Source organism: Euprymna scolopes, chromosome 26, assembly GCF_053919585.1.
Source record: "Euprymna scolopes isolate OS-2025 chromosome 26, ASM5391958v1, whole genome shotgun sequence".
In the NCBI taxonomy this organism is placed as follows: domain Eukaryota; kingdom Metazoa; phylum Mollusca; class Cephalopoda; order Sepiida; family Sepiolidae; genus Euprymna; species Euprymna scolopes.
In genome coordinates, this window is record NC_136507.1 from 80,851,812 (window position 1) to 80,865,859 (window position 14,048).

The 14,048-nt window shown below is 31.1% G+C and overlaps 1 protein-coding gene across 2 annotated transcripts in view; it reads right to left on the reverse strand.

Moving 5' to 3' along the window:
• LOC145248219 (uncharacterized) overlaps positions 1–14,048 on the reverse strand; it is a 501,013-nt gene that overhangs the window by 57,905 nt on the left and 429,060 nt on the right. For both annotated transcript variants that reach the window (XM_080110085.1, XM_080110086.1), the window contains 3 exons: positions 12,397–12,485; positions 4,353–4,458; positions 2,120–2,184 (listed from right to left, as the gene is read on the reverse strand). In XM_080110085.1, the coding sequence (XP_079966211.1) occupies positions 2,120–2,184; positions 4,353–4,458; positions 12,397–12,485 (260 nt within the window). The remainder of the gene's footprint in view (positions 1–2,119; positions 2,185–4,352; positions 4,459–12,396; positions 12,486–14,048) is intronic.

Here is a 14,048-nt window from a genome sequence, read left to right on the forward strand (position 1 = left end):
AAAAATTATTAATTATATTTTTTTTGTAATAATAAATTATTTTTTTGCAATACTAAATATTACGAAATAAAAAAGAATAATATTTTTTTAATTAATGTTATAAACTTTGTTAAATTTAAAAAATAAAAATAAAAATTATTAATTATATTTTTTCTAAATTATTTTTTTGCAATACTAAATATTGCAAAATAAAAAAGAATAATATTTTTTAATTAATGTTATAAACTTCGTTAAATTTAAAAAATTAAAAAAAATATTAATGATATTTATTTTGTAATATTAAATTATTTTTTTGCAATACTAAATATTACGAAATAAAAAAGAATAATATTTTTTTTAATTAATGTTATAAACTTTGTTAAATTTAAAAAATTAAAAAAAAAATATTAATGATATTTTTTTTTGTAATAATAAATTATTTTTTTGCAATACTAAATATTACGAAATAAAAAAGAATAATATTTTTTTTAATTAATGTTATAAACTTCGTTAAATTTAAAAAATAAAAATAAAAAATATTAATTATATTTTTTCTAAATCATTTTTTTGCAATACTAAATATTACAAAATAAAAAAGAATAATATTTTTTTAATTAATGTTATAAACTTCGTTAAATTTAAAAAATTACAAAAAAAAATATTAATGATATTTTTTTTTGTAATATTAAATTATTTTTTTGCAATACTAAATATTACAAAATAAAAAAGAATAATATTTTTTTAATTAATGTTATAAACTTCGTTAAATTTAAAAAATTACAAAAAAAATATTAATGATATTTTTTTTGTAATAATAAATTATTTTTTTGCAATACTAAATATTACGAAAAAAAAAAGAATAATATTTTTTAAATTAATGTTATAAACTTTGTTAAATTTAAAAAATAAAAATAAAAAATATTAATTATATTTTTTCTAAATTATTTTTTTGCAATACTAAATATTACGAAATAAAAAAGAATAATATTTTTTTAATTAATGTTATAAACTTTGTTAAATTTAAAAAATAAAAATAAAAAATATTAATTATATTTTTTCTAAATTATTTTTTTTGCAATACTAAATATTACGAAATAAAAAAGAATAATATTTTTTTTAATTAATGTTATAAACTTTGTTAAATTTAAAAAATAAAAATAAGAAATATTAATTATATTTTTTCTAAATTATTTTTTTGCAATACTAAATATTACGAAATAAAAAAGAATGATACTTTTTTAAAATTAATGTTATAAACTTTGTTAAATTTAAAAAATTAAAAAAAAAATCCTCTGCAACTATTGCCGCATTTTCAACATAAAAAAAAGTACGATTCCTCTAAGTTTTGTTGGTTTTAGCATCCAAATTTTCTTCCGAAAAAAAAATTAAAAAATGAAATTATAAATCGTTTAGTCAACGAGAGTTATTTCCCTTGCATTAGTGAGCGCCAGAAAACTAAGAGTCCATGTACCTTATCACTGCTGATTTACTGGGATAGTTGCCAGAAGAGTCATAGAAATGTAGGCGCTTCTATATTATACAAACGAAAAAAATATTGAATTTCAAGTGAAACAAATGGTACCTACGTAATTGTGAGGTCTCAAATAGCAGCATATTCGAAAATTACGAAAAACGTTGAGGTAGAAAAATAATTATTAATGGAAAAAGAAATTTGTGTAAGGAAGCAGAATCATTATATTACGTTTACTAAAAAAAAGACATTAGTGGATAGGGGAGTTAATTAAGTTCTGTTGTGTACGTCACGTGATGAACGTAATTCAAAATGTCGGACAAAATTTATTCCCCACATAAACTTTATCGAAAACAGGTTTTCATTAATAATTATTTTTCTACATGATCGTTTTCCGTAATGTTTGGATATGTTACTATTTGGGACATCACAATTACTTAGATCCCATTTGTTTTACTTGAAATTCAATATTTTTTTCGTCATTATAATACAGAAGCACTGAAATGTATACGTTTGTTGACAGTTGAAGCTTTCCATGAATAGAGGAACCTGATGAATAAATTCTTGTAAAGTTTATTTTCTTTTCATTTTTATATTTTGCTCTTTTTATTAACAAACATTTAAAAAAAAAAATTATTTAAGAAAAAAAAGGGTCAAAGTTTGACTTACTTTTGCTTAGCAACTAAGAGGACATCGTCAAATAAAAAAAGGTAACGTTCATGCGTTTGCTCACACTGAAAAACAAATAAAAGAAAGAATTTATGGAATTTTTCTGGAAAATGATGTTGTGCATGATAGAACACCTTATGAAAAATAGATAGTTGATCGGTGAGTCTAACCACTAGGGCTATGACAACAGAATATTCTTTTCATTGTTTTGATTCTCGAGTACATTATCCGACAGAGTTAGACACAGTGATTCAATCGAGAACCACATCACTCTATATAAAAGCATATAAGATATCAACGGATACACACTCGTCAAAACAAGGAAAAAAATATGCTGTTGTCATAGCCTTACTAATCACGTAAAGTAAAATTTGAACATTCTAATAAACAAACCACCAGTCTTTCCCTCTTGAACGTGGTACAAAAACGAGTCTGTAACCTAATAGGTTACGCACTGCCTGTCAAGCTCCAGGCCCTGTCCCATCACTGCAATGTTGCGTCCATGCGCTTGTTTTAGTATTTCTATAGAATAAATTACTCCACCTGTACTCCTTCAACATAAATACTTCCAACAAACTTAACTAGCAGGAAAATCCCAAACCTTCATTGCAGAGATTTCCAGATGCTGGAGAGCTTTCTACTTTAATAGCTTCTTTCCTTGGACGATTTGCCTTTGGAATTCCCTCCTTACTGCCTGTTTATCTGACTGCACCAACACGCAGAAATTTAAATGTAATGTGAACAAGTATTTTGCTGCACAATTCCCCACTTAGGATGCCCCTATGAATATGACCCTTAATTCACAGTAATCCTTATGTTGCAATGGCACTGTGCCTTGTTTGGATTGAAATATAATAATATTTATTTTTTTTTTAAATAGAGTATCTGTATCATTGTTAAAGATTCAACTAACGGTAGGTAACTCTCATTTAAGCATGAAACTCTCTCCTAATATGCAAAAACATTATTTTGGGACAAAATTTGTTCCAATTAGCGTCAATGAATTTCAATATTAATAATTTAATAAATTAAATAATCATTCAAGGTCTCTAAAAGAATAGAATCTGAAGAAATTTTTTAAAATAATAATATTCGGTCAAGGTAGATAACTCTGGTTCAAGAGAAGTAACTTCACTTGCACAAAAAAAAAGCCTAAAAATCTCACTTGACATTATGTCTAACTTCTAACTTCCTGCAGTGAATTAAATGACTCATAATTATATAGATTCTAAAAAACAAAATGAGAAAATGTAGATCATTTGAAGCTCCTCAATTGGGAGGAGCTTAACTGCACAAAATCAAAACTATTCTAAATCCATATCTTCAGGCCTGTAATCTCTATTTTCACAAATTTTTAGTTTTGTTTACAAGGATTCTAGGATTTAATCTCTTAAAAATTCCAAGTCTGCCTAATTATAAAAAATTAGAAAGTGGACCATGGGTTCATTTTCAACAACTTTGTAACTTTCACTTCCCTTATTTTAAATTTTAGTCCTCGAATTCTATGAGTGATGTTTCTGACAAAAGGGGAAGAATTGCTGTTTTCCTTGTCAAAATTTAGCCATCTAACACTTATCGCTGGCAAAGTTTTAACTTTAATATTGTTTATTTATTTATTTTTATTTTTTAGCTTGTAACAGTCGAAATCGGCAACTCTTACTCTCTTTCTCCCTGGTTTTCGCTGGCAGCAGACCTGGCATGGGGCCTTTGCCCCCAGACGAATGTGAGTACAACAAGCTAACATGGCTGTCTTTAAACACCCACTTATTTCCACGTGAACTTTCTTCATTATGCTGCAGAAGTGGTCTTGTTGATACACCAACACATGCTTCTAGTACTCACTACAACATGTAAACTCACTGAATACCTTTTCCTTTCTTTCTCCTTTAACCGTCCTTCTTTGTCCCGACAATTACTGGCTACAACACGTGTATAAAGAACTATTCTCTCCTTCAACAAGCTGGCATAACATTAAATCTATCTTTACACACAAGAACACTTCCAGCTACTAACTCCGTTTCCCTCTTGTATGTTGCTACTAACGAAGATGACAAATAAAGTTGCTTTTGAATATAGAATGAAACTCCATTTCGTTGTCTGTTATTCCATAAGCTCCTTACATAAAATGGCTTCATGCTTTGTCTGGAACAATTTCAATAAAAAAAAACTTTTTTAAATAGAAATTATTACATAGATTCGAGTTAAGAAAATATGTGTAAATATACAAACTTACGTTGGTCAGCTGAACCGCAGTTTCCATAATATAAAGACGTTTAATATTACTCTGATAGCGAGCAAAGTTGGTGACATCGTGCTCCAAACCTTTGTCACCTGACATCCTGAAAAAAAAAAAAAAATGTAAGTCGACAATCTTTTGACTGGGAATAAAGTGTAACATCTGTTCTGATATTATACTTGCTAATTTAACCAGAAGGATCCTATTGTTTGTTCTTTTTTTACATGCTGATGAAGCACAAGTTGTCAAAAGTATAATTGGTAAATTGTTATATACTTATATGCCAACACTAGGGGTTAATGGAATTGTGTGTTGGGTGTTTCCAATAAAAGGCAAATATTTTAACGTGGTATCTTTAAGGAATATATACATATATATATATTTTAGAAATTATATATATATATATATATATATATATGTGTGTGTATATAGTAAGTAAGTTATACAATATATATGGCGATTAAGTAAGTTATACAATATATATGGCGATTAAGCTACACAGAATATTCCGCATTTCATCCATGCTAGGATTCCTCAGGCTAGCGTGGATGAAACATGGAATATTCTATATAGCTTAATCGCCATATATATTTTACTAGCGGGGGTACCCGGCGTTGCCCGAGTGTTTGTTTCCGGGACGGGGGGGGGGGAGTTTTAAAAAATGTTATGGTAGGTAAGTAGGAAGGATCAAACCCGGAGTCATGAGTAAAAGTAGGAAAATAAAGTGTGAAAAAAAAACAAAAAAAAAAAAATCTGCAACGTTAACAGTTCGGCCACCAAGAAAAGTCCATTCCAGCTGTTTAGGAAAAAAAAACAAAAAAAAAACGACTACGGTAGGTCGGCGCGAACGTGAAAATATAACGTGAATTGTCCAGCACGCTAACCACTACGCCACAGAGCACTGCAGCTTAGTTTAGTGATTTTAAATAACTTCACATGAAAGAACTACAAAGCCAAACCGGTGTTCTCTTCTCAACTGTTCCTTGTGAACGATCCCCAAACGGTGTTAAGTGGTGGCAGGGGGAGGAGGAATTTATTAGAGAGAAAATATTTTACCACTTCCATTGATCTTAACCGATTTTGGCCGTGACTTCTCAGCAGAAAAAGTATAGAAATCTAAGATTATCGAGGAATTTGAGAAATAATAAGCCTATAACACACCTCAGATATTGTTCTGCCGTTTGTGCATATTATATTTGCATGAAATATCTTGATTTTTCATCCTATTAGTGTCAAAATCCGACGGGAAAAAATGAGTTCATTTTATTTATATAGAGAAGAGAAGATAGAGAAGAAGAGATAACTTATAACCTAACTCTACCCACATATTGAGCACCGTTAAAGTAAATACTTAAAGTTTACACATAGATTTATACTTTTGTATATTAATTTATGTGATTAAATGAAGTAGTTATATATATATATATATATATATATATATATATATATATATATACTTTAAAAATTATATATATATATATATATATATATATATATATATATATATATATATATATATATATATATATATATTTAAAAAAACTTTGGAAGGATGAGATGCAGGTAAAATATTTTCCCATGTTTTTTCCACATTAGGAAAATGGACTCAATTCTGTTCATTGTTAAAGTGTTTTTTATGCTATACGTCTGACGAAATGCTGTTCTTGTGAAAATTTTCAAACGACATAATGTATAAATTTGTCTGAATAGTCTTGAAACAATTGTAACTAACGATGAAATACACTATTTGTTGCTATCATTCTATTACTTGATGTCTTGATTTTGTTAAAACAATATATATATATATATATATTTATATATATATATATATATATATATATATATATATGTATATATATATATATAGAACAATCTTATTATTGAAAATTAATTCAAATTTAAAAAAAAAAAACCCATTAAGAACCTACAAGAAAGGTATACAAATTTTTTATTATCTGACAAAAACAAAAACATTAAGAACCTGCAAGAAAGGTATACAAAATTTTTATTATCTGACAAGGAATACAAATAAAATTGAAAGACCTTATGCCGCAGAGTTTCACAAAATGCAATTTTTCTCACCAGAGGAAAGAGGTTTGCAAAATATACAATAAATTTTGCAGGTTAATGCACTGAAAGAAACTGCAAACAAAGTTATATATGTCCAGGGTAAATCAATGCTTCCAGAAAAAAACCCATCAGATCATAGTAAAATATTTATAATTCCAGGTTAATCTTTGTCAGAGATAAAACAACCAATGAAGCTTTAACGAATAAGTAGAGATCTCCTCAGGCGATATTGCTTATACAACAGTCTAGTCTATAATCTTTATGTTTATGAACTTTTAACTGGTTGACTGAAACATGCTCATGAATGTGTAGTGACATATTAATATTCATGTAAAACAAATAAAAAGTATATCTTGCCCTATTTCAGTATTGAACACTTTTGTTATAACCCCATTAAAACTTCATTGGTTGCTTTATATATATATATATATATATATATATATATATATATATATATATATATAATAATTTTTTTGTACAGCCATTTTGGTATCTGATTGATTCGTTCTTGCCATCCCTGGCTATAAATATAATCGTCCAAATCTATGTAAAAAATATTACAACAAACTTGTTTCTAGGAGTGGGGCGTTTTGCAATATGGAAAAAGTCCAGATTGTGCAATGAATAGTGTTTCCAAATAAATATGTGAACTTGAAATTTGAAGTCTTTAATGACTGCAAACACATCAGAAGAAATATTTGCTGTCCACATACAGTCTAAATGAAACATATCTAATTTTGTCCGCCTTGAATAAACCATATCAAGATATTAAAGATAATGAAATAAAACTGCACTTGATGATATGGTCATTTTGAGGTTATTAAGTGTGTATGCATGCATGCATCAGATAGACATGATGTGCATACTCCCAAGTGAGAGGTGTATACATGAACATGTGTACAGGTATGCGTGTCTATGTATATGCATGCATATGTGTATGTGTTCAAGATATTAACATGTGATTTGCAGCTGAGTATATATATATATATATATATATATATATATATATATATATATATATTTAGTAAGATGATTGATAATTTATAATTGAAATTAAAAATCAAAAATTAAAAATCGGTTTCATAAGGAGGAACAAAACAAAACCAATAAATTGTACGATCGTTTCAGAAACGATGTTTTATTGATATATACACTAAGTCATTGACAATAATTTTAACATATAGTTTTTTTAAACAAAGTCTCCTCACCAGCAAAGATATTGGGTGTTTTTTTTAAAGACACCAAAAATAAACCTAGCATTTTTTAAGTAAGGCAGATGTATCCGGAAAATATTTAAATATGAAGGAAAATAGTTAGTTTTTTTTTTTTATCTTGATAAACAAAGTAAGATAAATTGAAAATAAAAATTAGAATAAAATCATAAAGTTAAATTGCGTTTAAATTTAAGGATAAAATAAGATGTTTTTAAGAAAATTTAACAAAGATATATATACCTTATAATGGTTCGCCTTTTAAAATTCGTAAGTATCATCGTCAAAACATTCATTTGGATGGTAAATGTAGCTTATGAATGCTTGAAAATGTTGAAATGTACAAACTTTCAAAGGGAACGCCAATGGAATATTCTTATCAGTTTGAATTCGTTAGTATATATACATTACAACGAGCACTGCTTTTCTTGTATTTTAATTGTGAATGCTCTGACGAACTGCAAACACTTGTACCTCCCCGACGTAACTACTCCCGACAAACCCGACAAGCTACTAAGTTTCATCCCTTTACAGTAGAGATCCCTAGGTGCAAGAAAGCCTTTTACTCCAATAGTTTCTTCCCCAGAACTGCGGGTCTTTGGAACTCCCTTCCGGGATTCTGCTTTCCCAACTGCAATGATATGCAGAAGTTCAAGTGTAATGTTAACAAACATCTTTCTACTCATCTCCCTTCATAATGACCCCGATAATTAAGTCCCTGATAGTAGCCCCCTGCTTCAAAGTGGCACTGTGCCTTGTTTGGGGTGAAAATTGAATTAAAAAAAAAAAAATTAAATTAGTGATTTTACTATTAAACGAAGAGAATGAGATTAATTCTTTAAGCGAAAACTTATCAGGATGATGTAAAGTTCAACAAATTGTTTTGGAGTTTATATTGACTAACAGGCAAGCAAATTTGCTTTTTCAGTTGCTGTACAAACAATCTCAAATCAAATCTGGAATTGTCGCTTGTTCATTATTTACTACACTGTTATAAATATTGCAGAAATCACGAGTTCGTAATTTCTGTGACTTAATGTATTTTCTGATGACTTTGGAATGTCTCTCTTGACTGTGGCTATTCCTCTCTTACAATTAAGATTTTGCCTATTTGTATTAGACTTATGTCGGATAAGTCCGCAGAATGCATACTGCCTTTGAGCGATAGAAGTTGCACAATCATAGGTGAACAATGTGGTCGGATAAACTACTTCCATGTGGGGACGTGTGCTTCAATTGCTGCTTTGAACCATTTAGTAGTCTCATTTGCACACTGTTCGGCAGAAAGAGAAAAGATACTATACCATGGAGTGTTTCTGATGGCCTCCCAATCAGTCTTCTTATTTAGATCAAGAGTTTAGAGTGATGTCTACAATTCAAGATCAAAGTGTAGATGCTGCAAGCAAAGACCAGCAAAGACCATATATGGGGGTAACCCCACATATCTGACCTTGTTCAATGTAGGGATCACCCTACAGACCAACAGTTACTATCCAGCTCCCATTTCCCACCTCTCGGGAGCTGGTCCCCCCTTTCCCTCCCCCTTCCTCTCTCTCCACATTAAAAAACGGCCTTGTGCCTAATTTGCTCAGTGGGGAAGCAAATAAATACAATCTGTTCCGGCAGATACTGCAAGCAAAGACCATATGTGGGGGTAACTCGACATATCAGACCCTGGTCAATGTAGGGGCAACCCTTCATACCAATTGTCACTATCCAGCTCCCATTTCCCACCCATTGGGAGCTGGTCCCCTTTTCTCTCCCCCCTCCCTCTCTCTCCGCATTAAAAAACGGCCTTGTGCCTAATTTGCTCAGTGGGGAAGCAAATAAATACAAACTGCAAGCAAAGACCATATGTGGGGGAAACCCCACATGCAAGACCTTGGTCAATGTAGGGGCAACCCTTCATACCAATTGCCACTATCCAGCTCCCCTACTCCCCGGGGAGTTGGTCCCCATTTCCCCTTCACTCCTCACTTTAAAAATCGGCCTTGTGCCTAATTTGCTCGGTGGGGGAGACAATAAATCCAAAAAATCAAAGTGTAGTATCTGTTCTTCAGATGCTGCACTTCCATTTCTTGTTCTCTTTCGGTAGAGGAACAGTCCTTCACGACTGAGACAATTTTTTATTTTTGTACCTTTTCTCCACGTTAAAAAACGACCCTGGTGTCTAACTCTGTCCCGTGGGGAGGCATAGTAAATAGGTACAATTATCACAAGTGATAATCACGTGTGGGCTATGGACATTTGTTACACAATCATTGAGAACTGTGATCAGAAATAAATCTGGAAGTCTTTTGTCCTGTTGAGACTCATCGGAAATGTAACTGTCTGTGATAGGGAATGAGATATAAAGAAGCTATGTGTTATGCTACCAGCTGGGTCTGTATAAGTAGAGAAACCAAGTCAATTACTATGGTGGACATTAAAATCATCAAATACATGTACTCGCATGTTAGTATCTAGGGAGAGTGCTGTATCTATGCTGTCAGAGATTTGGTGGATTAAAGTACTGCCCTGGGTCGAGGGAGAGCGGTAGAGAAAATATAAGTAGCTAAGGTTACGTTGCAGTTTAGTTTTATGTTAAAGCTTGAAAACAAACTGAAGAAACAAGGGAGATAACTCTAAATTGAGATTTTAGAAAGCCATTCTTAACAAGGGGGAGGAAACTCAAATTTGCTTAAAAATGATTTTCTTTATAAAAAAAAACCCTCATATTTAAAAAAAAATTTATTTATTTATTTTTTTTTTTTGAAATCCTTTGAAATCGGTTTAGTACAACTATATACAGGAAACCGATATTTACAGGCCTGTATATAAGTTTGGGATTCTTTTGCCAAAACTGGTGGGAACCAAGCCGCTGATCAGCTACCTTGGATTTAACAGACTGAGCATATAGCTCTCTTGCATTTTTTATTACTCTTTTACAGTGGTTGCTGGCGTTTCTGAAAGCATCTATTACATTCGTAGTTATGGAAAAAGTGATTTCTGTGCGCGATAGCAGCAGCACATTCTGGGGAGAACCATGGCTGGCTGTTAGGTTTTTGTTGGAATTTTTTAGATGGTATGAATTAGTCTATGCCTATAATTAACCATTCGGTCAGATCTGATACTATAGAGGACACATCCTTTTTAAACATGGAATGCAGAGGTAAATCAGATATGAATGTATGGAAGCTATCCCAGTCAGCCATAGAGTAATCGGTATACAGTACGGTGGAGGGGTACGTGTCCAGTTTATTTGAAACTCCCTTATATTGGTACTATCAGTAAAGGGTTTGTCGATAAAATTATTTCGGTTGTATCTCACTGTTTCTATGCGGTGCAGCCTCGCGTGGTGTTCGGCACTAAAACTGCCTTCCCAGCTTTTAAGAAAGATGCACTTCCTACACTACAAAAAAGTTTAGTTGTATATCAATTTAAATGTCAATGTGATGCTGACTATGTGGGTCGTACGTTTCAACGGCTGGGGGTCAGATTGGCACAGCATGTCCCTGCGTGTTTTCGAAAGTCCAGGGAGTCTAGAATAAACACATTGTTGAACAAATCCGGGCGTTCACAGAACACAGCCGGGCATTTACAGAGCACATCAGGGCACTCACCTATTCATGAGTCATCAATTGGTGCATACTTGTATGACAATAAAGCATGTGGTGAAGCGTATGCGGATGCCTGTTTTCACATTGTACACAAGGCTCGTCCCAAACAGCATCTCAATATTTTGGAGGCCGTAACTGTACTAATGTGCAGACCATCGGTCTGTTAGCAAAAGGAGCTGTCACATAAATTAGACCTGTTTAAAGAGCTCTAATTAACCACAAAAAATATGCCTACATTGCATCATTATTTCTTGTTTCTGCACTAATTTGCAGGTAAATTAGATTTTTTTTTTATTGCATCCTAGGTTCTGAAATATGGACGATATATCACGGGTTATTCATTCATTTAATTCACCCCGTGTAGTTTTATAATTTTTTTTTTTATTTCACCCCTCCCTTTGCTCCATTTTCAATTATGTATGAATTGCTTTATTTTAATCGCCACTGACGTAATCTCTTGAAAAGTGTCGGACGAAAGGTACTTCTAGGTCCTTTTTTTTTTTTTTAGTCGAATAGTCGTTTGACTATTTTTTTCGTGTCTAGTTCCCACCCCCCATTGATCTTCCTCATAATTCCAATAACGACTCCGCTTATCCTTTTAAAACTTTAATATAAAATTGTACCACTAAAAACCTTTATATATATATATATATATATATATATATATATATATATATATATATATATATATATAGAGAGAGAGAGAGAGAGAGAGAGAGAGAGAGAAAGAATAAAAAGGAACAAATCGAGTTATGTGTTCATCAAAGTTTCGTCTTTGTCTCGAAATAAAGAAACGTTGATGAAGACACACACGCACATATAAATATTAGTAAGGAGATCCGACGTTGCTCGGGGAATTTTTGCTCCCCTTGTATGACGTCATATATCCATATGACGTCAGCTTCTATGACGTCATATATATATATATATATATATATATATATATATATATATATATATAAATATATATATATATATGACGCCATTTATGACGTTATTGTGTACAAACAAACAAACAGACTAGAATATGAATTAAGAAAGAGAGAGAGAGAAAGAGAGAGAGAGAGAGAGAGAGAGAGAAAGGAAGAAAAAAAGGAAGAGAAAGAGAAAGAGAAAGAGAAAGAGAGAGATTCGATACTTAATAAAGATAAAATTACAAACCATGAGAATCTCGTTTTTGCTGATCCCAAATTTTTAAATAAAACTGCCCCAGGTGTGGACTTTCGTCGTTTCTGAACATGTTCTGCAATCTGAAATTATAATCATTGGTCTAGTTATTCTTTGGTTACGAGTATATATATATATATATATATATATATATATATATATATATATATATATATATATATATATATGCATACATATATTTATGTGTGTAAGTATATATATATATATATATATATATATATATATATATATATATATATATATATACACACACAGAGGCGGCAAAAAGAAAGTTCGCACTTATAATTTTTTTCAAAACCTGAAAATTTAAGCTAAATTTAATGCAACTGTTTAATCAAACTATACCTCATTTAATTGGCCTTTTATTCTTCTACAATTTTATCTGTTCATATTTGACTTTTAATTGAAATATTCTAGTGTTCATATCAATCTAAAAAAAAATGACTTCAAATTCAGGAGGAAAAAAGAAAGTCATCACAATGGAAAATTGTTATTTAAATGTAACTTTAGGACATTAATGCAACACAAATACAACAGGAACACAATGAACCAATTAATATTTAGTAGGATAGTCCTTATGCAATTTGACAGCCTGCAATCTTTTGGGAATTCCTTGAATTAGACTGCAGCAATACTCCGGGGAAAGGGCATCAAACTTTTCTTTAATTTTTGTCCAAAGTTCTTTCAAATTTTGAATTTTATTATTGCGTAGCTGTTGCTTGATGTAATGCCATACGTTTTCGATAGGATTAAGGTCTGAGATTGTGCAGGCCAATCCAAACACGGAATACCACGCTCTTCCAGGAACCTCTTGACATTGCCAACTGTGTGAATGGGAGCATTATCCTGCAGGAAGATGGGATTATCATCCAAATTCCGACCAAAGTAGGGTAGAAAATGCTCAGTCAACATATTAATGTACTTAGTTGAATTAATTCGACCTTGCAAGTGAACTATAGGCTCTTGACCATTGGTACTTATAATGCCCAACACCAAAATTGACCCTCCACCACATTGCAGCATTGAAACTGAGATCAATTTAAGTCATCATGCGCTGATCTATGCTTAAACATCTATCTTCCATGGAATGGTTTTTACCCCCACTCTTCAACACAAGACTCATCTACAAGAATATTTCATTTTTTTGTATTTTTCCTTGAATATTTTTAAAGAACACCTGTTTTCATCTCTTGTTGGATCTACCCAATACGAACCTCACATTCTCACTGGATTTCTGCAACACTAATTATTGGACATTGCTGAGTATTTTTTTTTTCCTATAAACTTTTACTTTCCTTTAAAAACTTTTCAAAAATTGTGCTAACAAGCAAAATTAATTTTTTATCTATATATTCCTTTTGCTAATGCTTTTTCCTTTGAGGAGAAGAGCCTATCTTTGAAATTCCATGGAATAAGGAATTTTTCTCAACTTTTTCTCTTATTCCTTGTTTTGAATAAAATATTGTGTATGGCCACAGGGGAGACAATCAAGCAATTAGGCCCCATTTCTTAGTGTTTTGTCCGGATGAAATGAAACTTTGGTCATAACTAGTTTATTATATTCAAAACATCACATTAAAACACTAGGGTCTTTGGCCTTTTTTTCTCCGTTGACTGTAAAATGC